General features: G+C 47.9%; 1 protein-coding gene across 1 annotated transcript; it reads left to right on the top strand.

Annotated features, from left to right (window-relative positions):
• Nucleotides 1-25,287, top strand: LOC137369543 (cathelicidin-related peptide Pt_CRAMP2-like). Its single transcript, XM_068030809.1, has 4 exons — nucleotides 1-232; nucleotides 16,855-16,962; nucleotides 19,112-19,192; nucleotides 24,892-25,287. The coding sequence occupies exons 1-4, from the start codon at nucleotides 53-55 to the stop codon at nucleotides 24,898-24,900; spliced, it is 378 nt and encodes a 125-aa protein (XP_067886910.1). The 5' UTR covers nucleotides 1-52; the 3' UTR covers nucleotides 24,901-25,287.
• Nucleotides 25,288-26,757: the final 1,470 nt, after the last annotated feature.

The raw sequence follows: 26,757 nt of genomic DNA, 5'->3' as shown, positions 1-26,757 counted from the left end.
GGTGTGTCGCAGCAGTTTTGACTGGAGTCTTGCACAGGAGACATCTGACAGGATGAGATCCTGGTTGACTGCGCTTGTGTGCGTCGTTGTGGTTGCTGTGGGGCATGGAGCCCCAGTTCAACGGACACCAACATCCAAAGATGCTCTGTATGCTGCCATCCACAAGTACAATGCAGGGTCTGACCAGATGAACCTCTTTAAGCTCCTGAGAGCCTACTGCATTGCGATCAAGGTACAAAGATGTAATTGAAGGGCTGAAATTATGAAAGTGGATTCAAAGTGAGCTTGCATAAAGCTTGCTGTATTGCGTCAGAATTTGGAGGAGGAGACGGATGGGTGTGGGAAGCATAGGGTAAGACCTTCTTTTGCACTCAACCAGAGGCAAGCGAAGCAAGAAAAAAGCAACAGGGTTGATTTTCACTCCCTTCGCCTGGCATTAACAGAATAGTAATTCCTCAAAATGGGATCAGTAGCATGGCAGCCCTTTTATCACTGGTGATGGGAGCTCCACATTGAAAGGGGCCTCCGGCAGGGTGTTCAAAACAGCTGCCTGATTCAGGTGACAGGCCTGTTTAAATATAGAAAGCAGGGTCCTATGATGTAAATGGACCCCAATTGCCATTTTAAGTCGGATCTGGTCAGAGCCAGCGCCATACACAGTTTGACCTGTTTCATAGCTGATGAAATCGAAGAGGCCGACCAAAGGTAGGTGTTGAATTATTTTTGTGGGCCCTGGAGGAGCAGGAATGCTTCTTCAGGGTTCACAAAAATATCCTAGGATTCTGCCATTCCAGGACCCCTATGCTCCATGATTGCAGCCCAACACACCCCACCCCCAACAATTTACCTTGTTGGGAGCAGTCCTGGTGTGAGCTGTGAGCCTGTAAGCTGTGTCCAGCTGCCCTTTGGGCTATTCCACCTTGGAAGGCATCATAACTAAATCTGACCCTGCAGTTGCCTGGTATTGTTGCATATACACTTTCCAATGCTGGTTGCTGGATAGTGATCAGCAGCATGCACCCAGCTGATCCTATTTCCCCCCTCCCAACTGTAGCATTCTTAATCCCCTCCCAATCAGCTCCATATTCCTCCTACATCGGGATGAGTGTAGCTCAGCCAGCACTGGCTGTAGACAGGAGCTGGGACCTTCCTGTCTGTGTGACTCACCGTGACAATGGAGGAGATTCAATACGGACATATATATCTATTTTTTGATAGTTGCTATTTTTCAGTTGAATGATTTCCATTGCTTGCAAATTTGTTTTTAGCCATCATACCAGTGATAAAGCCCAATTTATAGTTTAGCTTATTTTTATTATTGATAAATCCGAGGACGACCATATTGGACATGACCAATGGTTAAGAGTAAGACAGAATTACATATGCTGGAAAACTGTAGCACTGTTGGTGCCAGAGCTATGGCAGCCCAGAAAGTCAAAATTGGTGCCAGCCGCACTTCTGGCCACTCCTGGCATAGCCCGCGTGGTGCCCATGCTGGGAAGGGGCTGGCGCTGGATTGCTGTGCAGGCATTGGAAGTGTCAGAAGAGATCCTATCATGAAGTCAAATGGGCGTTCTGGCTAATATGACACTCATTTCAGTAACTCAGTCTGCGCTTGTCCACTGAATGAATGCTTGTGGTAATCACTCAGATCTGAACTGTGTTCAGCAGCATAAGGGACCGGCTCACTACCATCATTTAAAGGGTTGGCCACCAACTTGCAGGCCAGGTGCTTTTGACTTACTTCTGGTTAGGCAAAATTAGTGGAAGTACTATGGCTTATGTCTGGAGGTGTTTTGGAGAGCTGCATTGTACGTTCAGGCAGGCAACAGGGCTTAGTGACCCAACTCTGCACAAGGTATGGGAGCTGTTTTTGCAGTGCCTCTGGGTCTGCAACATGACCAGCGAATACTGCAGGGAGGAGAAGCTCTGCAAAAAGGGAGGAGAAGGAGGAGGGCTCTTCACAGAAAGCCCTACCCACAACAGATTTGTTGAGAGACTTCTCCCACCTGACCCAGGAGCAATGCCTGAGGTGACTCTGGTTCACCAAGCATGTGATCAAAGGCAGCCAGCAGTCGTGGTCCACATCGGAACCAATGACATAGGTAGAAAGAGGGATGTGGTCCTGCAGTCAGAATTTAGGGAGTTAGGTAAGAAATTAGCAAGCAGGACCTCTAAAGTAGTCATCTCCGGATTACTCCCAGTGCCATGCGCAAGTGAGTATTGAAATAGAAGGATAAGACAGATGAATGCGTGGCTGGAAAGATGGTGCAGGAGGGAGGGCTTTAGCTTCCTGGGACATTGGGACCAGCTCTGGGGGAGATGGGACCTGTACAGGCTGGACAGTTTGCACCTGAACAGAGCCTTGTGGGACATTTTGCTAGTCTGTTGGGGAGGGTTTAAACTAGTTTGGCAGGGAGATGGGGACCTGAGGGTAGACTCAGTTGGGACAAAATCAGAAATGAAAATGGAAGGCAGAAAATTAATGGTTGAGTCTAGAAGACAGAGGAAACAAAAGGTTAGAAAATAAATAAAAGAGTTTGGCAGTGCTCAAGGGTATCTATTTCAATGCAAGGAGCATATAAAGCAGATGAGCTGAGGGTACAGATAGAAATGTGGCAGTATGGTATCAGAGCTATTACAGAAACATGGCTTAAGGAGGGACAGGAATGGCAGCTCAATATTCCTGGTTACAGGGTTTTCAGACGCGATAGGGAGGGGGAAAAGAAAGGAGGGGGAGTGGCAATTTTGGTCAAGGAAACTATTACAGCTGTGAGGAGGGATGATATGTTGGAAGGTTCATCAAATGAGGCCATATGGATCGAAGTAAGGAACAAGAAAAGGGCAATCATACTGCAAGGAGTGTACTATAGACCCCCCAAACAGTTAGAGGGAGATAGAAGAGCAGATATGTAGGCAAATCTCTGAGAAGTGCAAAAACAATAGGGCAGTAATAGTAAGGGATTTTATAATTAACTGGGATAGTTTTAGTCTGATAGGAATTGAGGGAGCAGAATTCTTGAGGTGCATTCAGAAGAACTCTTTTGTCCAGTATGTAGCAAGTCCAACAAGAGAGGGCGCAGTTTTAGACTTAGTTTTAGGAAATTAGGATGAGCAGGTGGAAGGGGTGGCAGTGGGAGAGCATTTTGGTGTTAATGATCAGAATGCAGTCAGTTTTAACATAACTATGGAAAAGGAACAGGAGATGGAACAGGAGTTAGAGTTCTCAGTTGGGGCAAGGCCAATTTTAGTTAACTGAGGAGTGATTTAGCGAAAGTGGACTGGAAATAGTGGGAGGCATTGAAATGGAAGATTCAAGGGGTTCAGAGTAAACATGTTTCCACAAAGAAAAAGGGTGAGATGGCCAAATCTAGAGTCCCATGGATGTTAAATAGCTTACAGGGTAAGATAAGGCAGAAAAGAAAAGCTTATGTCCGACATCAAGAACTTAATATGATAGAAAGCCGAGAGGAGTATAGAAAGTGGAAGGGTGAAATCAAAAAGGAAATTAGGAAAACTAAGAGAGGGCATGAAAGAATATTGGCAAGCAAAATCATGGTGAACCCAAAGATGTTTTATCAATGCATTAAGAGTAAGAGGATAACTAAGGCCCATAAAAGACCAAAAAGGTAACCTATGTGTAGGGATGGAAGATGTTGCTGTGTTTCTTAATGAATACTTGCCATCTGTCTTCACAAAAGAGGGGGACGATGCAGATATTGTAGTTAAGGAGGAGGAGTGTGAAGTATTGGATGTGATAAACATAGGGAAAGAGAAAGTATTAATGGGATTAGCATCCTTAAAAGTTGATAAATCACCAGGGCTGGATGAAATGTACCCATTAAAAGAAGCAAGAGAGGAATTAGCAAAAGGTCTGACCATCATTTTCCAGTCCTCACTGGATACAGGTGTGGTGCCGGAGGATTGGAGAACTGCTAACATTGTACCTCTGTTTAAAAGGGAGCGAAGGATAGATCAAATAATTACAGGCCAGTCAGTCTAACCTCAGTGGTGGGCAAATTATTGGAATCTATTCTGAGAGGCAGGATAAACTGTCACTTCGAAAGGCACAGGTTAATGAAGGATAGTCAGCATGGATTTGTTAAGGGAAGATCTTGTCTGACCAACTTGAACTAATTTTTTGAAGAAGTAACAAGGAAGATAGATGAGGGTAGTGCAGTTGATGTGCTCACATGGATTTTAGCAAGGCTTTTGACAAGGTCCCACACGGCAGACTGGTTAAAAAAATAAAATCCCGTGGGATCCAGTGAAATGCAGCATGATGGATACAAAATTGGCTCAGTGGCAGGGAACAAAGGGTAATTGCTGACAGGTGTTTTTGCAACTGGAGGGCTGTTTCCAGTGGCGTTCCGCAGGGCTCCGTACTGGGTCCCCTGCTTTTGGTGGTATATATTAATGATTTGGACGCAAATGTAGGGGGCATGATCAATAAGTTTGCAGACAACACAAAGATTGGCTGTGTGGTAGATAGCGAGGAGCATAGCTGTAGGCTGCAGAAAGATATTGATGGTTTGGTCAGATGGGCAGAAAGGTGGCAAATGGAATTCAACATGGAGAAGTGTGAGGTGATGCATTTGGGGAGGTCAAACAAGGCAAAGGAATACATGATTAATGGGAAAATACTGAGAAGTGTAGAGGAAGTGAGGGACCTTGGACTGAATGTCCACAGATCCCTGAAGGTAGCAGGACAGGTCGATAAAGTGGTTAATAAGGCATATGGAATCCTTTCCTTTATTAGCTGAGGTATAGAATATAAGAGCAGGGAGGTTATACTGGAACTGTATAACTCATTGGTTAGGCCAAAACTTGAGTACTGTGCGCAGTTCTGGTCACCTCATTACAGAAAGGATGTAATTGCACTAGAGAGGGTACAGAGGAGATTTATGACTATGTTGCCAGGGCTGGAAGAATGCAGCTATGAGGAAAGGCTGGGGTTGTTCTCCTTGGAACAGAGAAGGCTGAGGGGAGATCTGATTGAAATGTACAAAATTTTGAAAGGCCTGGATAGAGTGGATGTGAAGGGCCTGTTCAATGTATTAGAGAGGTCAGTGACTCGGGGGCATAGATTTAAAGTGATTGGTGGACAATTTAGAGGGGAGATGAGGAAAATCTTTTTTACCCAGAGGGTGGTGGGGTCTGGAACTCACTGTCTGAAAGGGTATTTGAGGCAGAAACCCTCAACTCATTCAAAAAGAGTCTGGATATGCACCTCAAGTGCCGTAATCTGCAGGGCTATGGACCAAATGCTGGAAGGTGGAATTAGAATAGGTGGATTGTTTTTCGGCTGGCACAGGCCAAGTCGCCTCTTTCTGTGCCTTAAACTTTCTACAATTTCTATGAAAGGACTGAGCTACCTCTTACAGTGCAAGCTGGAATCTCATACCAGGGTGAGAACAGCATTTCCAGTTGGTCACAATGAGATTAAACAGGAGCGGGCAACATTTCCAACATATCCAAGTACACTTTCTATCGATGCATCCGAGATGTGATGCAGGGCATCTATGCCAGGAAAGCCAAATACATCGTTCTGTCGCTCAGCAAGGAGAAGCAGGATCAGAGGGCATATGGCTCTGCCAGGTTAACGGGATTCATGATGGTGCAGGGTGCCATCAATTGCATGCAGCTGACTCTGCAGGTCCCCCATGTCAACAGGGAGAGATACAGGAACCAGCAAGAGCTACCATTTAGGGTGCTTTTATGTTGGTGAATGCCTGGATCCTGGCAACAGCCTTAATGCCTACATTCTGAGGCAGTCACCCATTCCCACAGTCTTTGGACCTCAACGGAGAACCTGAGGCTGGCTTCTCGGGGACAAAGGCTACACCTGTACATGCAACTCATTAAGCCACGCCCCCACCGCTCCACTACCCAAACATGCGAGGACACCACACGCATAATGAGAGCCACAGAGCCATCAGGAACACTGAAGAGCAGACAATCGACATGTTCAAGCAATGCCTCTGATGTCTGGACTGCTTTGGGGGAGCCCTCCAGGACATGCCAGAACAGGTGTCCAAGTTCATGTGGTCTGCTGTGCCTTCATAACAGTGCAATCATGAGGGCGCAGTCATGGTCACCAGGGATCCGGAAGACAACTCGGAAGGAGGAGGAGGAGGAAGAGGAAGAGGAGAAGACAGGGAGAATGCATCCTGGACCCCTTCACTCCAGATGGGCTGCCCAAGAGTGCCTGCTCAGACTGCAGTTTCCATAGAACTACTTCCCTTTACCACCATGGATCCACCATTCCCCACTGTTACATTCATCTCAGACTCCCCATCACAAAGTCCCCTTAGCCAGCATCAATCAATTCATAAAGGCCAACAGCAAAATCCTTCACTCAGCAACTTTAGCCAGCAACTCATCAATAATACAAAAAAAAAGAACTAATCACCCTTGTGCATCGCCTTAGTGCCTGTCTACAGGTCCTTGCCTTGTCTAGTGCTTATCCCAGTGGCTGCAGCCTGGCTGGTGGAAGGCTGCGGACTTTCACTGGGGGGAGACTGCAAATGGCCTTGCAGACTGCCCTCGAACAGCTCTGGGCCTTGAGGGCCCGTCTTTGGACAGCAGCACCTCAGCATGGGTGGCAATAAGTCTGGGCTGGCTGACTGAGAGGCATTGGTGGAGTGACATTGGTGGGAGTATGAATGCTTTCATCTTGAGATAGGACAGTGGGCTCATGCTCCATGGTGTCATTGCCACTCCCACGAAGCCATTGCCACTCTCCCGGGGCAGTGGCTTAGCAAGCCTAGTAATCTGTTGGAGGGCAGATTGCTGGACTGCTGTGAGAGCCTGCATGCCCCTTTGAGAACTGAAATCTGTAGCAGTGATGCAGCAGTCTAAGCCTGCATGGCAAATAGTATAAATCTGATGACCTCCGTCTGAGCTTTCATTGCAGTACTGAGATGTTGGATAACTTCCACCTTTGCTACAGTAGAAGCTGGGACAGCAGCCACCAGACTCTGTATCACAGCTGGGTCTGCTAATGCTACCATGAAGTTGGTCACCACTTGGGCTCCAAGCTTAATGGGATACCCTTTGCCAAGTTGCAGCTGCATTCCTCCATGCCTCTTGATAGTGACAGAAGGCAGCTTGGTAGGCAGGTGAGCATTGTCATCAGTGTTTTCCTGTATGCCACCTCATCAAAATCCTCATCCGAGTTCCCTGTTGCAGAACATGTCTGCGATCTCACTCTCCAGTGATCTGGCACATGCGCTACCCTTTCCCCCTGGCCTGGCGCAGCCCACTCATGCCCAGTATCTCACCACATGCTGAATCTATACTAGCATCTAAGGTAGGTGCAGTGCCAGTTTGTGAGTTAGTGACTGCGATTGTTACAACAAGTAACAGTGCTTCCTCAAAACTGTGGTTGTGGAAGGTGTCAGTTCTTGGGTATTTGAAAGCATAAAATCAGAAGGGAAGAGTTGGGGTGATGGACGGTGGGAGGGGTGGAGTGTAAAGCAAGAGGTCTGTGGCCACGATGTCAGCAGCTTGCACATCATGCCAGATAGCAGGATGAGGATGAGGTGTGAGTTGAGATGGGCCATCAGGCAGTAACGTACCATCATCCTGAATGGTCTTGGTGATGCAGCCAGCCCCATGATGCAGAGCACCATCTCCTCCATCAGGCTCAGTGGATGAAGGTGTGCTTTGTCCCTGCTGGTTATCTACTGCCCCCTTCTATTATGGATGACCTTGTCCTGTAAAAGAGAGGGAAGAATATAAGTGATTATGTTGCACCGTTTGGATGATATGCCTGCCATAGCTGAATAGCTGGAGGTATGTGGAGGCGGCAAAAGGTAAAGAAAGAAAGACTTGCATTTATATAGCATCTTTCATGACCACCAGATTTCCCAAAGCGCTTTACAGCCAAAGAAGTACTTTTGAAGCAGTCACTGTTGTAATGCAGGAAACGTAGCAAATTTGAGCACAGCAAGATCCCGCAAACAGCAATGTGATATTGACCAGATAATCAGCATTCCCTCAGTACTGCCCAGTAGTATCCACTTTTGGTGCTCATGCCCCTGGAATGGAACTTGAACCACAACCTTCTAAGTCAGAGGCAACAATGCTACCAACTGAGCCTCAACTAACTCCACATCATTGTGGTTAGGCTGGGATCAGTGGAAGGTGTATGAGGGTGAGGTGGAGTATCTGTAAGTTAGACATAAGTCCTGAGTGCTAGGATCTGCTGATGGGTGAGTGATGGGTGAATGTGGCGCTCTGAGCAGTGTGAAAAGTTGGTGTATGGTAGGTAGGAGATGCCATATGCTGATGCAGTCACTGACCTGGATCACCCAAGTGAGATCATTAAACTTCTTCCAGCACTGTTGCCACGTCCTCGGGACCGGACTTTGGGAATTGACCTCCCTGGCCACCTGCTTCCATTCCCTTTGGAGGGCATTCCTGGAGGACTTCCTGGCCCCCTGTACAAACATGCCCTCTCTCCCCCTGTCCACCTCCATGATTAAAGCCTCCATCACCACATCCGTGAAATGTGAAGCCCTGTCTTTGCTCTGGTGCTCCTTTTCCCTTATCTTCAGATGCAGAACTGGTAGTCAGCAGCAGCCTCCTGTGGTTCGGTGAAACTTTCCAGTGCTACTCAGGCCCCCTCCCCCACCAGGATAGGCACCAATATGTTGCACCATGGACATTTGACAAAGTTATTGATTCAGCTACGGACATGGGTGTGATTAATCTGTGGATAAAGTCTATAGCCAATCTAATGCCATCAAAACACAGTCTGATTTAAAATGCATTTCTCCCTATTTAGTGAGATACTTGGCATTGTCTTGCTTGCACAAGCAGCCAATGTCTGCCTATACACTTGATGTAGCGATGCGGAGAATCCGGACAGATGTCCATCTGTCAGGAATGATCTCGATCTCTTTCTCTCCCCTCTCACTTGCTCTCTCCCACTCTGTGTCAATCCCTATCCCCTCTCTGTGTCGATCTTAAATGCCTCTCTCTCTCCCCTCCCTGTGTTCATCTCTCTCCCCCTCCCCTTTGTGTCTATCCCTCTCCCCCTCACTCTCTCTCACCCATCTCCCTGCCCCCTCTCTTCTCTGCCCCCTCCCCCTCGCTCCTTCATCACTCCCCCCTCTCTCTCCCTTCCCCTTTCTCTCCCCTCTGCCCCCTCCCCTCTCTCTCTCCCTTTCTCCCCCTCTCTCTCTCTCCTTCTCCCTCTTCCTCTCTCTCCCTCTCCCTCTCTCTCCCTTCCTCTCCTCCCTCTCCCCTCTTTCTCTCCTCCTTCTCTCCCCTTCTCTCTTTCCCCCTCGGTCTCTCCCCCCTCTCTCTCTCCCCCCTCTCTCTCTCCTCCCTCTCTCACTCCTTTCTCTCATTGTTACTGAGAGCCAGAACAGCAGTTTCTGAACTTCGGACAGATTCGGGTTTTCTGGTGGGCTTTTAAAAAACTGCTCTCAGCACCTGTCACTTGTCAGCTGTGAAACTGACACTTGTGATTATTTCTTAAAAGCCAGTCTGAAGAAGTCAATGGGAAATTTCTCGTCCCTGAAATTACCAAGTCACGGACCTCAACATCTTTTACCACGGAACTGGTGTCTGTGTACAGACATGTTGCCGACCCCTGCTCCCCCAACTGGTACATTGATGACTATATAGGTGTCGTTTGCTGCTCTCACCCTGAATTGGAAAACTTCATCAATTTTACTTCCAATTTCCACCCTTCTCTCACCTTCACATGGTCCATCTCCGACACTTCCCTTCCCTTCCTCAACTTTTATGTCTCCTTGCTGGGGATAGACTGTCCACTAATATCCATCATAAGCCCACTGACTCCCACAGCTACCTCGATTACACTTCCTTACACCCAGCCCCTGTAAGGACTCCATTCTAATCTTCCAGTTTTCCAATGCATCTATTCTGATGATACAACCTTCCACAACAGCGCTTCTGGTATGTCTTCCTTTTATCTCAACTCTTGTCCTCACTTTCCACCCCACCAGCCTTCACATCCAAAGGATCATCCTCTGCCATTTCTGCCACCTCCAGCGTGATGTCCCCACCAAACACATCTTCCGCATCCTCCCCTGACAGCATTCCGAAGAGATCTTTCCCTCTGTGACACTCTGTCCCACTCCTCCATCACCCCTGACACCTCATTTCCTTCCCACGGCACCTTCCCATGCTATCGCAGGAGGTGTAATACCTGCCCTTTTACCTCCTCTCTCCTCACCATCCAAGGCCCCAAACACTCCTTCCAGGTGAAGCAGCGATTTACTTGTACTTCCTCCAATACTGTATTCGCTGCTCTCAATGCGGTTGCCTTTATACTGGGGAGACCAAATGCAGATTGGGTGACCGCAGAGGGCAATTGACCGCTTTGTGGAACACCTCCTCTCAGTCTGCAATCATGACCCCGACCCTCCAGTTGCTTGCCATTTTAATTCACCATCCTGCTCCCATGGCAACATTTCTGTCCTGGGCCTGCTGCTGTGTTCCAGTGAACATCAATGCAAGCTTGAGGAACAGCACCTCACCTTCCGCTTGGGCACCCTACAGCCTTCTGGACTCAACATTGAGTTCAACCATTTCAGAGCATGACTGCCTTTTTTATTTGATTTTATTTTTTAACCATGGGCCTGTCTTAAACATGTTTTGCAGGTTTTTGCTTTTGGACAGAGCTGTTCATTATTCTGCCATTAGCACTCTCTCTTGACTAATGCTTTGCCTTTCAATACAACTATTAGCTCTCCCTTTGCCTTTGTTCCATGACATCTTTGTCATTTAATCTCTCCTGCCCTCTGCCCTATCACACACCTTCCCTTTTGTTCTTCTTCCACCTCCCTCTTTTCAGTTGCTCAAAGCCTATTCCATTTCTAACTTTTGCTAGTTCTGATGAAAGGTCACAGACCTGAAGCATTAACTCTGTTTCTCTCTGCACAGATGCTGCCTGACCTGCTGAATATTTCCAGCACATTCTGTTTTTATTTCAGAATTCCAGCATCTGCAGTATTTTGCTTTTTCTTTGATGTTTACATTTGCATATCAGGATCTGGCATTTTGCAATGGGACCATTGGGGCCTAGGCCCTCTGAGTGTCCAGAGCAAATCATATCTTAACCTGAAAATACATAGGAGTTAATACACGGAAATGGGCCATTCAGCTCAACCAGTCCATTTTAGTGCTTACCTGCCAGGTGATCAGGTAGTTTTAATATTATTTACCCGCCTTATTCCCATATCTCTTCAGCTCCTTTGCCTTCATCCACTATTCCAATCTGATTTGAATGCTCTCTTGAGCTCTATCGATGGCGGCGAGGGCATCATCCTCGGGGGAGGGTGGATTTTAACTGTACCCTCATCGGTGGAAAAGTTGAAGGAACTGATCAGCTTCCTCGACTTGGTGGATGTCTGGTGGAATCTCCATCCTGACTCCAGCGCCTTCACATGGAGATCCGGAGGAAGAGAGTCCCGAATCAACCGCCTCTACATTTTGCAGGCATAAGTCTCTCGCGTCTCGGCGGCCTCCATGCGGCTGGTGCCATGCTCGGACCGCCACCTGGTGTGAGCGGAGTTCACTTCAAGTGTACTTAGAAACCCATCACCAACTGTGTTTGATGTGAAGATAACCATAGCCAGCCTCAACATTAATACAGCAGGGGGTCTCACCACAGATTTCACAATCTCTCAGTCCTCAGGGAAGGGAGATGTGCAGTGAGCTTTCTGCAAGAAACCCACACCGTTCCGGGAGAGAAAGCCACCTGGCACCTGGAGTGGCAGGGTGAGGCCTACAAGAGTCACCTCACCCCTATTTCTAGTAGGGTGGCTATCTTGTTGGCCCAGACTTTTCAGCTGGAGATCTTGGGGGTCAAGGCACTTGTGGCGGGCCGCTTACTCCATCTCACCGTTCGCCTGGATAGCCTGCCGCTCCACTTTGTGAATGTGTAGGTGTCCTGGGTCAGCGCATTGCAAGACTTTAAAGACTTAGAAAATTAGTGCACTAAGAAACCCGTCACCAACTGTGAGGACGGAGCAGAAGTGCACCTGGCCTTCCACTCCCCAGCAGCCCATTGAGGAACGCTTTAAATCGGCCACTCTCAAGCAGTTTCACGCCCACGCCCACGCCCACGCCCTTCCCTGCTTTCTTGAGAGCGGCATGGATGGACTGGATGATCAGCGCCAGATTCGATCATTGGTCGAGGGCCAGCTGAACTTTACTGCGGAACCCCTGTATGCCGCAAGGAAGTCCCGGAGTTCCGCCGTAGGGATCACAGAATCACAGAATAATACAATGCAGAAGAGGCCCTTTGGCCCATCGAGTCTGCACCGATGCATTAAAACACCTGACCTGTCTACCTAATCCCATTTGCCAGCACTTGGCATATAGCCTTGAATGTTATGACGTGCCAAGTGCTCATCCAGGTACTTTTAAAGGATGTGAGGCAACTTGAATCTACCACCCTCCCAGGCAGGGCATTCCAGACCGTCACCACCCTCTGGGTAAAAAAGTTCTTCCTCAAGTCCCCCTTAAACCTCCCGCCCCTCACCTTAAACTTGTGACCCCTCGTAACTGACCCTTCAACTAAGGGGAACAGCTGCTCCCTATCCACCCTGTCCATGCCCCTCATAATCTTGTACACCTCGATCAGGTCACCCCTCAGTCTTCTCTGCTCCAGTGAAAACAACCCAAGCCTATCCAACCTCTCTTCATAGCTTAAATGTTCCCTCCCAGGCAACATCCTGGTGAATCGCCTCTGCACCCCCTCCAATGCAATCACATCCTTCCTATAATGTGGCGACCAGAACTGCACACAGTACTCCAGCTGTGGCCTTACCAAAGTTCTATACAACTCCAACATGACCTCCCTGCTTTTGTAATCTATGCCTCGATTGATAAAGGCAAGTGTCCCATATGCCTTTTTCACCACCCTATTAACCTGCCCTTCTGTCTTCAGAGATCTATGGACAAACACACCAAGGTCCCTTTGTTCCTCGGAACTTCCCAGTGTCAGGCCATTCATTGAATACTTCTGTGTCACATTACTCCTTCCAAAGTGTATCACCTCACACTTTTCAGCGTTAAATTCCAACTGCCACTTTTCTGCCCATTTGACCATCCCGTCTATATCTTCCTGTAACTTAAGACACTCCACCTCACTGTTAACCACTCGGCCAATCTTTGTGTCATCTGCGAAGTTACTGATCCTACCCCCCACATAGTCATCTATGTCGTTTATATAAATGACAAACAATAGGGGACCCAGCACAGATCCCTGTGGTACGCCACTGGACATTGGCTTCCAGTCACTAAAACAGCCGTCTGTCATCACTCTCTGTCTCCTACAGCTAAGCCAATTTTGAATCCACCTTATCAAGTTACCCTTTATCCCATGTGCATTTGCTTTCTTGATAAGTCTCCCATGTGGGACCTTGTCAAAGGCTTTGCTGAAATCCATGTAAACTACATCAACTGCACTACCCTCATCTACACACCTGGTTACATGCTCAAAAAATTCAATCAAATTTGTTAGGCATGACCTCCCTCTGACAAAGCCATGCTGACTATTCCTAATCAAAATTTGCCTCTCCAAGTGGAGTTAGATTCTCTCCTTCAGAATTTTCTCCAATAGTTTCCCTACCAGTGATGTGAGACTCATTGGATGAGTGGAGATTTGGTCGGAGGCACGAGGGAGTTCCACCGCCTCACTGGCGATGGATTCAAGATCATCCTCCGTGCCCCAAATCGAGTCCCCATCCTCCTCTGGGTCATCACCACCAGCGGCCGACACACCAACCACACACTGTGGGGTGATCATCCCAGCCGCACCAGCTGGTTCCATCTCTGTCACGATCTCACCCCCAGGATCGAGGGGGGAGGAGTACTCACTGGGTTTTTGAATGGAACTGGAGCCTATGGGCGCCAGCAGTTCAGGACCCCACTCCACCTCCATCCCCAGGGCAATGAATGGCCCAGGGGAGATGGTAAGTTGACGACTCTGGAAATCCAGCCAGAGACAGAACCAGAGGTGGAGAGAGGAGGCCATCTCCTGTCCTGCCAGCGTCCACAGGCCCAGCAAACGGGGAAACTCGCAAATTGGCCTCAGGGCCGAGTATATCCTGAGCAGCAGCGTCAGACTGCTGGCGGGGTTGACTCTCACAGGACTCGACCCACCCAGGAAACCCGACCCAGTGGCAGATGGAATATTTTCTCCTGGTGAGTCCACAGACTCCTCTACTATGGGCGGGCCCCCCCACCTCAGGAGTTGCCAAGACTATAGGGGCATCTCCCCCACCTCCGTTCTGAGGGATGGAGGGTTCCCGCCCAGGGCTCGAGGCCCTCATGGTGCTGGTGGCGGGGTGGAGTCCGAGGAACCACGCTGGGAGCCCATAGTTCAGGGCCTTCTTCAGAGGAGGGGTGCATCCTCCTTTTATTCTGGGAGGGGCGCGTAGGCTCAGACACTTCCATCTCAGTTGAGGCCTCTCCTTCGACCTCCGCACCCCCCTGCCCAGATCCCTTGGGCCCGAGCTCAGCCATGGGGCAGGTGGGCTCCCCTGGATTGGGCCTAGGGCTAAGCTCAGGCTCAGGTTCTCCTGTTGTGTCTAGGGGGCGTACCTTTGGGTGTTTTGACCTGCACCGTGCCTTCGTTCCACTCGGACCGGTCTCCACCTCTCCACCAGAGGCCCTGAAAACCACGGCCTCTGGAACTGCCTGAGCATTGGTTGTTGCAGGTGTTGGGGGAGTAGGGGGAGGTGCAGCAGCGCCATGCTGGGCCGCCGAGGTGGAGTTGGCGGCGCGGAGGTTCGGGCAGCACTTCCGAACATGCCCCACCCCCTTGCAGGCATGGCACCGCGCCCCGTCCCAGGTCCAGAAGACACGATAGGCGACCCCCTGGAACTCCACATTAAACTGGTCCTCTGTAACATCCTCCCATGCCAGCTGCATAAAGAGCTGGTGGCGGAAGGAGTATATATGCCGGAGGCTGTTCTCCTGAAGATCGAGCGGGACTGGGGTGAGCCCTGTTTTTACTTCCCCCAGGTGGTGCAGGTGGGGAAGGAGGTGCTCACCAGGAATGAAGGGTGGGACAGGGGAGTCCACTGGCAGAAAGGTCCCGCCCACGGTGAGCCACTTACTCAGAGCCAGGAACACCGCCTGCTCGCCCTCAGGAAAAACATAGCCTTCCCGTACATTTTAGAGGCAGCAACAATAGCTGAAGGGCCGACAACCTGGGCCATTGCTTTCACGCATGCCTCTATTGACGTACTGAGGTGGACGTAGCTCTTGACCCTATGCTTAGATGTTATCAGTGCAAACGGTGACAGGGCAACAGGTGCAGCTGCAGCAGCCACAGCAGCATACGCGTGAGAAGGCCCCGACACCGGCGAAGAGGGGTTTGCCATGGGGTCGAAGAGGCACGCCCACCCCTAAGAAACAAAGCAAACAACAGTTTTTTAAAAAAACTTAAGCAATGTGATGAAGGGGTGGGAGTAGAGGAGGATAGGGGTGGGAAAGGAAAAGGAAAAGGAGAGGAGAGAATAGGTGGCCGAGTGTTGGAAGGCAGAGAAGGGCTGCGAGGATGTTGCTTCACGGTTGGTGGTTGGAGCACCTTACTGCAGAGTCTACAGTCCAGTCTTCTGGTCAGGGGAGGGTTCTTTGCCCAGATTTTCTGGGCTCCCCTGCCACAACCCCCGATGACAGGGGGGACTGTTAAAATTCAGCCCAAGTTGTTAACTCTGGTATGTAGATGTGTGAAATGTATTCTGTTTCTCACAAAGGAACACAAGAAACAGGAGCAGCAGTAGACCATATCACTCATCGAGCCTACTCCACCATTCAAAACGATCATGGCTGATCTTAGGATTCAATTCCTCTTTCCCACCCACTCGCCATACCCTTTGATTCCCTGAGAGACCAAAAAACTAGCCTTAAACGTATTCAACGATGGAGCATCCACAACCCTCTGGAGTAGAGAATTCCAAAGATTTACAACCCTTTGAGTGAAGTAATTTCTCTTCATCTCAGTCCTAAACGATTGGCGCCTTATCCTGAGACTGTGCCCTCATGTTTTAGATTCCCTAACCAGTGGAAATAATCTCTCAGTGTCTACCCTATCCGGCCACTTTAGAACCTTATATGTTTCAATGAGATCACCTCTCATTCTTCTAAACACCAGAGAATATGGACCCAATTTATTTAGCCTTTTATCATAAGACAACCCCCTCATCCCAGGGACCAATCTAGTAAACCTTCACTGCACAGCCTTCAATGCAAGTATATCCTTTCTTAAATGTGGAGACCAAAACTGCACACAGTATTCCAGATGTGGACTCACCAAAACCCTCTACAATTGCAGCAATACTTCCTTATTCCTGTACTCCAATTCCCTTACAATAAAGGCCAACATGCCATTTGCCTTCCTAATTGCTTGCTGTACCTGTATGTTAACTTTCTGCATTCCTTGTACAAGCACACCCAAGTCTCTTTGAACATCAACACATACAAGTTTCACATCTTTTAAAAAATATTCTGCTTTTCTATTCTTAAGACCAAAACACATAATTTCACACTTCCTTATATTATACTCCATCTGCCACCTTGTTGCCCACTCACTTAACCTGTCTATATCTCTTTGCAGCCTCTCTGTGTCCACCCCACAGCTTACCTTTCCACCTACCTTTGTATCATCAGCAAACTTAGATACATTACTATCTGTCTCTTCATCTAAGTCATTAATATAGAGTATTGGGGTAAAATCCCTCAGCTGGTGAGAAGACAAATTCATTGGCAACAAAAAAGAATGAGAATGTCAATGGACCTGGTTTCCTGGAATGCACTGTTAGAAGTGTGTAAAAACTTAATCACCTCTTCTTTTTGCAGCAAATACCACCAGGAAAAGAATATGAGATTGGATTTTCCCTCAAGCAGACAGTGTGCACTAAAGGAATGGAGGATGTACTGCAAGAGTGTGAATTCATGGATAATGGAGTGAGTATGCCTTTGTCCTCTTTCTGAGTGAATTGGGGGCCTGTGAACAAAGGTGACCCAACGGAATTAATTGCGATTCATGGATGCCGCCTTTTATCAAACAATGCCAGATGGTGAGGAGAGCTGAGCCTGGGCTTAGCTGCCATCTACTGTGCTGCAGTGATGAATGTTATTGGCCTCAAGAGACCTCATAGGTCCCATCAACTTCCCACCATAAGGCCAGTTGGAGCATGACAGAGCCATTCGAACTCAGCAGACACAAGTTTGCACCAAGTCTCCACTGTACCTGGGATTTTTCTTGTTGAGGGGAATGAGAGGAAAATGGAGAAATTTTTGTCCAACCCTTAACTAGGCAAATTAGGGCGGGAGGTGGAACAAAGGTCGGGAGTCCCTAAGCCAGGAGATCCCTGTCCTAGTTCATAGTTCCCTCTTGAACTCCTTTCCATCAACTGTGCCAATATCCTTCTCATGGAACTTATTCTAGACCTTTTTGTATCTTAGAAGTTTGCAGTACAGAAGGACCATCAAGTCTGTTCCAGCTCTTTTCTATCACAATCCAAACCTAATCCTGCTGTCCCCAATCTCTCCCCATAACCTATAAATCTTCCTTCACTTCAAATATTTAACCAATTGTCCATTAAAAAATGCAATGGTCTCTGTCTCAGACACTCGCTCTGCTGGCATTCCAGGCTTTGTGTAAAGATTTTTTTTCAATCTCTCACCTTGCTCTTTTAGTGGCAATTCTATATTAATGATCTCCTGTCACTGACTGTCAAACGAAAGGAAATAGTCTTTCGTATTATTTTATCAAAACTCCTGGACAAAACTCTTTTTAACCTTCACTGCTCCAGTGAAAATAGTTCAAGTATCTCAAGTCTGCATTTGTAAACTATAGTTAGAATCTACACTGTACACTCTCTATTGCTTTAATGTCCTTTCCATGACAATAAAACCAAAAACTGAACCCACTACTATGTTTGTACAAATGTTTTATATAAATTTATCATTGCTTCTTCACTCCTGTATTAATTTCCTATTTATAAACTTAGAAATGTTCCTGGTCTTTTTATATCTTTATCTACCTACACTCAGACTTTCAGAGAATTATGCACTGGAACCCCACAGTGATGGGGTGGCACAGTGGCGCAGTGGTTAGCTCCAGTGACCCAGGTTCAATTCTGGGTACTGCCTGTGTGGAGTTTGCAAGTTCTCCCTGTGTCTGCGTGGGTTTCCTCCCACATGCCAAAGACTTGCAGGTTGATAGGTTAATTGGCCATTATAAATTGCCCCTAGTATAGGTAGGTGGTAGGGAAATATAGGGATAGGAGGGGATGTGGTAGGAATATGGGATTAGTGTAGGATTAGTATAAATGGGTGGTTGATGGTCGGCACAGACTCGGTGGGCCGAAGGGCCTGTTTCAGTGCTGTATCTCTAAACTAAACTAAAATTCAACCATACACTTCAGTGTCTTTCCATTGAATGTATACTCCCACTCCTTGTTTTTCCTCAGAATTAGGAACTGTGGAGAGACAGAGATTTAGGGCTCAATGTACAGAAATCAGTGAAAGCTAGTGGACAGGTAGAAAAAATAATTTAAAGGCTAATGGAATGTTAGCCTTCATCTCAAGGAGGCTGTAATACAAAGGGGTGGAAGTTGTGCTACTGTGGTATACAATTTGCTTAGACCACATCTAAAGTATTGCGCTCAGTTCTGTGCACCACATCTCAGAAAGTCCTTGAAGGGAGTGCAATGCAGGTTCACCAGAATGAGATGAGTTACTACAAGGTGACTGAGGGCAGGACACTGGATATATTTAAGATGAGGTTAGATGGTGTAATAAGGAGACTATGGGGTTGTTCTTCTTGAAAGGGGTCAAATGGGCAGAAGGACTTTCCTGATCCAAACCTATGTTATGAACTTTGAACATCTTCCAAAATTTTAGAACATGACCATTTATTCCATTAATTGTGGAAAGAGAAGCAGAGTTAACGTTTCGGGTCACTGACCCGAAACGTTAACTCTGCTTCTCTTTCCACAGATGCTGCCAGACCTGCTGAGTGAATCCAGCATTTCTTGTTTTTGTTTCAGATTTCCAGCATCCGCAGTATTTTGCTTTTATTCCATTAATTGTTTCATTTTCCCAACAGACCACATTGACCTGCAACTCAGTGATTACAATTAGCTTCAATGTCCCTCGACCAACTAAAACCGTAGTCAGTTGCACACAGGTAAGCAATCCTTTTCTTTCCTTTTTGCTAACTACTTCAGCGGGACAGTGAAAATACAGACCTAGTCATAATTACTGTCAGGCAATGACCATCTCTGACATGAGATAGCCTAACTTCCTCTGCTTGATATTCAATGACAACATTACCATCGCCAAATTCCCTCCAGCATCTTGGAGGTCACCATTTAGCAGAAACTCAACTGCACCAGCCACATGAATGCCATGGCTATTACAACAGGTCAGAGGCTGGGTATTCTGTCGTGAGTGGTTTACCTCTTGACTCCCAAAAGCCTTACCACCTACAAGAGTGCGATGGAATAATCTCCACTTGCCTGGATGTGTGGAGTTGCAATGACATTCAACAGGTTTGACAGCATCCAGGACAAATCAGTACACTAGACATGCACCTCATCCACCAGTTTAAATATCGACTCCCTCCGCCACCGCTGCACTGTAGCTGCAGTCAGAACCATTTCCAGAATGCACTGCAGCAAGTCATCAAGGTTCTTTTGATAGCATCTCCTAAACGCATGATCAGCACCACCTAAAACGCCAAGACAGCAGGTGCATGGGATGTAGGTGTTGCTGACAAGGCCAGCATTTATTGCCCATCCCTCACTGCCCTTGAGAAGATGTTGGTGGGCCTGCTACTTGAATCTATGAACTCCATGTGTTGAATGTACACCCACAGTGCCATTAGTTAGGGAGTCTGAGGATTTCAACACAGCGACAATGAAAAAACAATGATATATTTCCAAGTTTGGATGGTTTGTGACTTGGAGAGGAATTTTAAGGTGATTGTCTTCTCGTGCAACTGCTGGCTTAGTATGGGGGTCAGTCATTTTTTTTATTTGTTCACGGGATTTGGGCATCGCTGGCTAGGCCAGCATTTATTGCCCATCCCCAATTACCCTTGAGGAGGTGATGGTGAGCTGCCTTCTTGAACTCCAGCAGTCCTTGGGGTGTAGGTACACCAACAGTGTTATTAGGAGGGGAGTTCCAAAATTTTGGCCCTGTAACAGTGAAGGAATGGCGATATAGTTCCAAGTCATGATGGTGTGTGGCTTGGAGGGGAACTTGCAGGTGGTGGTGTTCCCATGCACCTGCTGCCCTTGTCCTTCTCGGTGGTAGAGGTCACCAGTTTGGAAGGTGCTGCTGAAGGAGCCTTGGCCAGATGCTGCAGTGCATCGTGTAGATGGTACACACTGCTGCCACTGTGCGTCATTGGTGAAGGAAGTAAGTGTTGAAGGTGATGGATGTGGCCAATCTAATGGGCTGCTTTGTCTTGGATGGTGTCGTGCTTCTAGGGTGTTGTTGAAGCTGCACCCATCCAGCCAAGTGGAGATTATTCCATCACACCCCCGACTTCTTGTGCCTTGTAGATGGTGGCCAGGCACTGGGGAGACAAGAGGTGAGTTACTTGCCACAGAATTCCCAGTCTCTGACCTGCTCTTAAAACCACAATGGTTATGTAGCTGGTCCAGTTCAGTTTCTGGTCAATGGTAATCCCCAGGATGTTGATAGTGGGGGATTCAGTGATGATAATGCCATTAAGCATCAAGGGGAGATGGTTCGATTCTCTCTTGTTTGAGATGGTCATTGCCTGGCATTTGTATGGTGCAAATGTTACTTGTCACTTATCAGCCCAAGCCTGGATGTTGTCTGGGTCTTGCTGCATATGGACATGGGCTACTTCAGTACCTGAGGAGTCACGAATGGTGCTGAACATTGTGCAATCATCAGCGAACATCCCCACTTCTGACCTTATGATGGAGGGAAGGTCATTGATGAAGCAGCTGATGATGGTTGGGCCTAGGACACTACGCTGAGGAACTCCTGCAGTGATGTACTGGAGCTGAGATAATTGACCTCCAACAACCACAACCATCTTCCTTTGTACTAGAATGACTCCAACCAGCAGAGAGTTTTCCCCCTGATTCCAATTGACGTCAGTTTTGCTAGGGCTCCTTGATGTCATACTTGGTCAAATGCTGCTTTGATGTCAAGGGTAGTCACTCTCACGTCACCTCTTACGTTCAGCTCTTTTGTGCATGTTTGGACAAAGGTTACAATGAGGTCAGTAGCTGAATCGCCCCGGCACATATGAGAAGCCAAAGGCCGGCTGGGAGACAGAGTTGATTACCCAGTCTAGCCAGAACAATAGGGGTGCACTCTGATTCAGTTACTTAGAATGGTTTTGTCAATGTTGGTCATCAAAAGCCATTGACACCCATTGATTTTGAAAGAGATATCCCCTCTCTCCCTCACCAAATATGTCTGAACAACTTTGAATTTCAAAGATCATTCCAGAAACTTCTGTTTCAAACAAAGAGGTGATCACATGACATGACTATCTGTGTAACTCTGAGGTTTTGTGAATTTTGCCTGAGAAAGCAGACAATAACTGAACTCCAAGGAAGAAAGCACCTCTCCCTCACTCCTTCTCCAGCAAAGTTCCAGGAAAGCCTCGGCTGCAGCTAAACATCAAATCTACAGATCATCACAGTCATCAACAAGGAGGATGGATAAAGTCTCTCTTCGGCCTTCCGGAATCAGAGAAGAAAGCCCAAATTCTGCACGTGACCCAGCGAGGTCACCAAGACTTCAATTTTACCTAAGGAATAAATATTTATTTATTTTTATTTAGAGATACAGCACTGAAACAGGCCCTTCGGCCCACCGAGTCTGTGCCGACCATCAACCACCCATTTACACTAATACCATATTCCTACCACATCCCCATCTGTCCCTATATTTCCCTACCACCTACCTATACTAGGGGCAATTTATAATGGCCAATTTACCTATCAACCTGCAAGTCTTTGGCATGTGGGAGGAAACCAGAGCACCCGGAGGAAACCCAAGCAGACACAGGAAGAACTTGCAAACTCCACACAGGCAGTACCCAGAATTGAACCCAGGTCGCTGGAGCTGTGAGGCTGCTGTGCTAACCACTGCGCCACTGTGCCGCCCTGTATTTAAATTCCATTTTAATTAAGGCGTCTACTCCAACCTCTCAACTCTGCTTTTTCCCCTCTGTGTGTATTTGTGTGTGTGTGTGTCTCTCATATGAATGTGAGCATGGATGCGTCATGTATTTTAGTGATTTTAACCAGTTTAGAGTGATAAAGTTAATAAATTTACATCTTTCTTGTTTAAACTCAAGAAAACCTGTCTGATTGGTTCATTTGCAAGTACTAATTAGAGTAACAGGAGCACATGCTCACTGGTAAGTTAAATCACCGTGTTAAAAGGATAAACCCTGTTAAGGCCAAACCAAGGAAAGGGGCGAAAGGGGTGTCTGAGACCCCTTCCTTACTTGGCCGTAACACGATTGATAGCACTGTTGAAAACCCCTTCCATCACTTTGCTGATGATCGAGAGTAGACTGATAGGGCGGTATTTGACCAGATTGGATTTGTCCTGCTTTTTGTGGACAGGATATACCTGGACAATTTTCCACATTGCCAGGTAGATGCCAGTATTGTAGCTGTACTGGAACAGCTTGGCTAGGGGCGCAGCTAGTTCTGGAGCACAAGTCTTCAGTACTAATGTCAGAATTTTGTCAGGGCCCATAGCCTTTGCAGCATCCTGTGCCTTCAGCCGTTTCCTGATATCACGTGGAGTGAATCAGATCGGCTGAAGACTGGCATCTGTGATGCTGGGGACTTCAGGAGGAGACCGAGATGGCACTTCGCACTTCATGCTGAAGATGGATGCAAATGCTTCAGCCTTGTCTTCTTCACTGATGTGTTGGGCTCTCCCAGCTTTGAGGATGGGGATATTTGTGGAACCTCCTCCTCCGATTAGTTGTTTAATTGTCCCCCACCATTCATGACTGGATGTGGTAGCACTGCAGAGCTTAGATCTGATCTGTTGGTTCTGGGATCGCTTAGCTCTGTCTATTGCATACTGCTTCGGCTGTTTGGCATGCAAGTAGCCCTGTGTTGTAGCTTCACCAGGCTGACACCTCATTTTTAGGTATGCCTGGTGCTGCTCCTGGCATGCCCTCCTGCACTCTTCACTGAACTAGGGTTGGTCGCCTGGCTTGATGGTAATGGTAGAGTGGGGAATATGCTGGACCAAGAGATTACAAATTTTAATTGAATACAAATGTGCTGCTGCTGAAGGCTCATGGCGCCTCATGGATGCCCAGTTTTGAGTTGCGAGATCTGATTAAAATCGATCTCTTTAGCACAGTGGTGGTTCCACACAACATGATGGTGGGTATTCTTAATGTGAAAACGGGACTTTGTCTCCACAAGGACTGTGCGATGGTCACTCCGCCCAATACTGTCATGGACAGATGCATCTGCGGTAGGCAGATTGGTGAGGATGAGGTCAAGTATGTTTTTCCCTCTTGTTGATTCCCTCACCACCTGCTGCAGAGGTCATCCAGCAGTTATATATCCTTCAGGACTCAGTCAGCTTGATCAATAGTGGTGTTACTGAGCCACTCTTTGGGATAGATATTGAAGTCCCCCACCCAGAGTACACTCTGTGCCCTTGCTACCCTCAGTACGTCTTCCAATTGGTGATAAACATGGAGAAGCACTGATTCATCAGCCGAGGGACTTCATGAGGTCTGGAGTCAATGTTGAGGACTCCCAGGGCAACTCCCTCCCGACTGTAAATCACTGTGCTGCCACCTCTGGTGGGTCTGTCCTGCCCGTGGAAAAGGTGATGGTGGTGTCTGGGATATTGGCCAGAATTTTACGGTGGGCGGACGGGAGCCGGCCTCCGACGTAAAACTTGTCTGGGGATCCGTTCCGTATTTTACGGGTCCCCAGGCTTTAATTGTTCTGAGGCGGGACTTCCAACTACTTGAGGGAGGAAGTCCTGCCTCATTGAACTGCCGGCCAATCAGCGGGCCCCGGGATGATCGCAGCCACCTGGTTCTCACAGGCGGCTTTTCCTGGCTCCAGGACGTCCACTTGCCCTGCGTAAAATCCGCCTGGAGGCAGGCAAAGGCCCTTATGTGGCTGTCAAGTGGCCACTGAAGGGCCTTGATTGGCCTGGGGCAGCAGACCGTTTTTCTCCCCCCGCCCTACGTAAAGGGGGTGGAGGCAGGAGCAGGTCGGAAAAGCTCCCGGAGCCTGCCTCTCCATCTTATGTCACCCCCCCCGCCACCATCCAGCTCGTTGGGGTGGCTTAAATTTTCGGCCATTGTCTGTAAGGTATGATTCTGTGAGTATGACTATGTCAGGCTGTTGCTTGACTATTCTGTGGAACAGCTCTCCCAATTTTGGCACAAGCCCCCAGATGTTAGTAAGGAAGACTTTGCAGGGTCAATGGGGCTGGGTTTGCCATTGTCATTTCCTGTGCTTGGATCGATGCCTGGTGGGCTGTCCAGTTTCATTTCTTTTCTTAGCTTCCGTAGCAGTTTGATACACCTGAGTGGTTTGCTAGGCCATTTCAGAAAGTACTTTTTCATGCTGAGGGTAGTGGAAATCTGGAACTCACTCCCCCAAAGGCTCTGGAACCTGGGTCAATTAAAGATTTGAAGCTAAGATAGATTTTTGTTGGGTAAGGTTATCAAGAGATATGGAGCAGAGGCAAATAAATGGAGTTGAGGTACAGATCGGCAACTGAATAGGATTGAATAGATGAATAACTCACTTCTGTCCCTATGGGGGAAGAGTATGGTCAGGATTTGCTTGCGCAACATTCAATCCCTGTGTTTTGCCTTTGCCTTTTCAGCAGAATTGAGTGAGGAGTTTCGAAGAGGACGGTGGCCAGCAGCAAAGTCGGTGGAATAAATTGCCAAGGCAACCATCTTTTGTCGGAAGTTACACATTTAAAACAAAAACAGTGAAGACGGGACGCAATGTAAAATTTGTTACAGAAAACAACATATGAAAATCAGCTTTGGATTCTCTGGAAACCTTTGTTTAAAATGAGACATTTGAGAGCAAAATTTGCAATATGTATTGTACATCTCTCCAGACCAATGGTAGGAGCTGAGTAGCCCAATCAATTATAGCTGTTTCTCTAAGTGTTATCCGAGGCAGGCGTTAAATTGAATTCCATTTAAACAGTGAGTCTCACTATCTGAATCACCTGATCCTGTTACAATAAATTATAATCGAAATTAAACGTCTGTCTGATTCTCAGTTTTCTGCAAAGTTTGGACAGCACTGCCCCCTACAGTCAGGAACTGAATTAACAGATAGGCGACTGATGTGCATTCAAAGTGTCCTGCTCTACTGACTGTATAGCTACTGATGTTAATCCAGCTCCCTCACTCTGATACTCAGTAACCCCTTCCAGATAGCTTCCTTTGTCACTGACTGAATCTCTGCTGATGTTAATCCAGTACCCTCACAGTGCCACTCACTAAGCCTTCCCCCAGAGCCCTGTGTTGTTGATTGTGGTTGATTTTTCTGGCCCAATTGGGAGCGGGAACTGAGGCAGACGGGGCCCGAAAATACCGATGCCTGCTGGCGTGTTGATTTTGAGATGCTGTTCCCTGCAGTGGCAGTGTTCACCTGGGAGGGAGGAGGGTGGGACAGTGATCTCGTCCGACTCCCAATTCAGGTCAATTAAAGTTATTTAAGAGCTCATTATGAACTCGTTAAAGGGGGAGGTTGAAATTTTCATGAGGGCACACGGGTTGCATGCACTGTCTGGGGCTGACTAGTTAAAAGGAGGCAGGTACAGAGTGGGGAGCCAGTCATGGTCTCCCCAGGGAATTACCCTGGCCCCATAAGAGGGTCAGTGGTGCAGAGCGGGACTCGGCCTTTGGGAAAGATGCGCTCTTGGTGCTGTGCATATGGTGGGGAGAGTGCTTGGGCACTGAACGGGGTTGTCACCCTACTGGCATCACGGGGCAGAAGAGCAGGGGGCAGGACTGCCAATCAAAATAGGATGGCCACCTGTACACCAGGAAGGCTGCAGTTGGCAATGGGGGCATGGCTCTCAGATTTTGGGCCCAGTGGCAATGAGGGGCCTTCCGCAGGAAGGACAGAATCTCGAGCAGCACGATGGCATGGAAGAGGAAAGAGGGGCAGGAAGACGATAGAGACCATGCCCTCAAACCAGATCTACCATCAAAAATGGAGCTACCTGGAGATGATCGAAACCCAGTGCCGCAGGAGATGCTGATTCTCCAGGCAGATGGCCACAGATATCTGTGACCTTGACGCCAAAGATGTCACAGCTTGCAGCACTATTCACCATGCCCTGCCAGTAGCAGTCAAAGTCATTGTGGCCTTGAACTTCTCACTTCTGGCTTCTTCTAAGAGTCATCTGTGAACCTTTGTGGCATCTTTCAAATGACAGCACACCACTACATCTCACAAGTCACTGATGCCCTCTTTGCCAGGGCTGGACGGTACATTCATTTCACAACAGACGTGTCCTTGTAGACACAGAGGGCAGTGAGTTTCAGCGCCATCACTGGATTTCCCCAGGTCCAGGGCATCATCGATTGCATCCATGTAGCCATCAAGGCACCCAGTGACTACCCAATCAGATTCATCAACACGCTGTGTTCCACCTTCACTCCAACCCCCAAAGTCCGTGGATGGATCCTAGGGGACAAGGGATATCCCTTGAAGAGATGGC

This window comes from Heterodontus francisci, chromosome 5, assembly GCF_036365525.1.
Source record: "Heterodontus francisci isolate sHetFra1 chromosome 5, sHetFra1.hap1, whole genome shotgun sequence".
Taxonomy (NCBI): Eukaryota; Metazoa; Chordata; class Chondrichthyes; order Heterodontiformes; family Heterodontidae; genus Heterodontus; species Heterodontus francisci.
Note: the sequence above shows the minus strand (reverse complement) of the source record. Positions and strands in the feature narration are given on the sequence as shown.

What these genes read in the sequence shown, in the direction of transcription:
- LOC137369543 (XM_068030809.1), top strand. Translation starts at nt 53, where the DNA reads ATGAGATCCTGGTTGACTGCGCTTGTGTGCGTCGTTGTGGTTGCTGTG. An exon ending in CCTACTGCATTGCGATCAAG is followed by an intron (nt 233 to 16,854) that starts GTACAAAGATGT and finishes TTCTTTTTGCAG; the next exon opens with CAAATACCACCAGGAAAAGA. An exon ending in GTGAATTCATGGATAATGGA is followed by an intron (nt 16,963 to 19,111) that starts GTGAGTATGCCT and finishes TTTTCCCAACAG; the next exon opens with ACCACATTGACCTGCAACTC.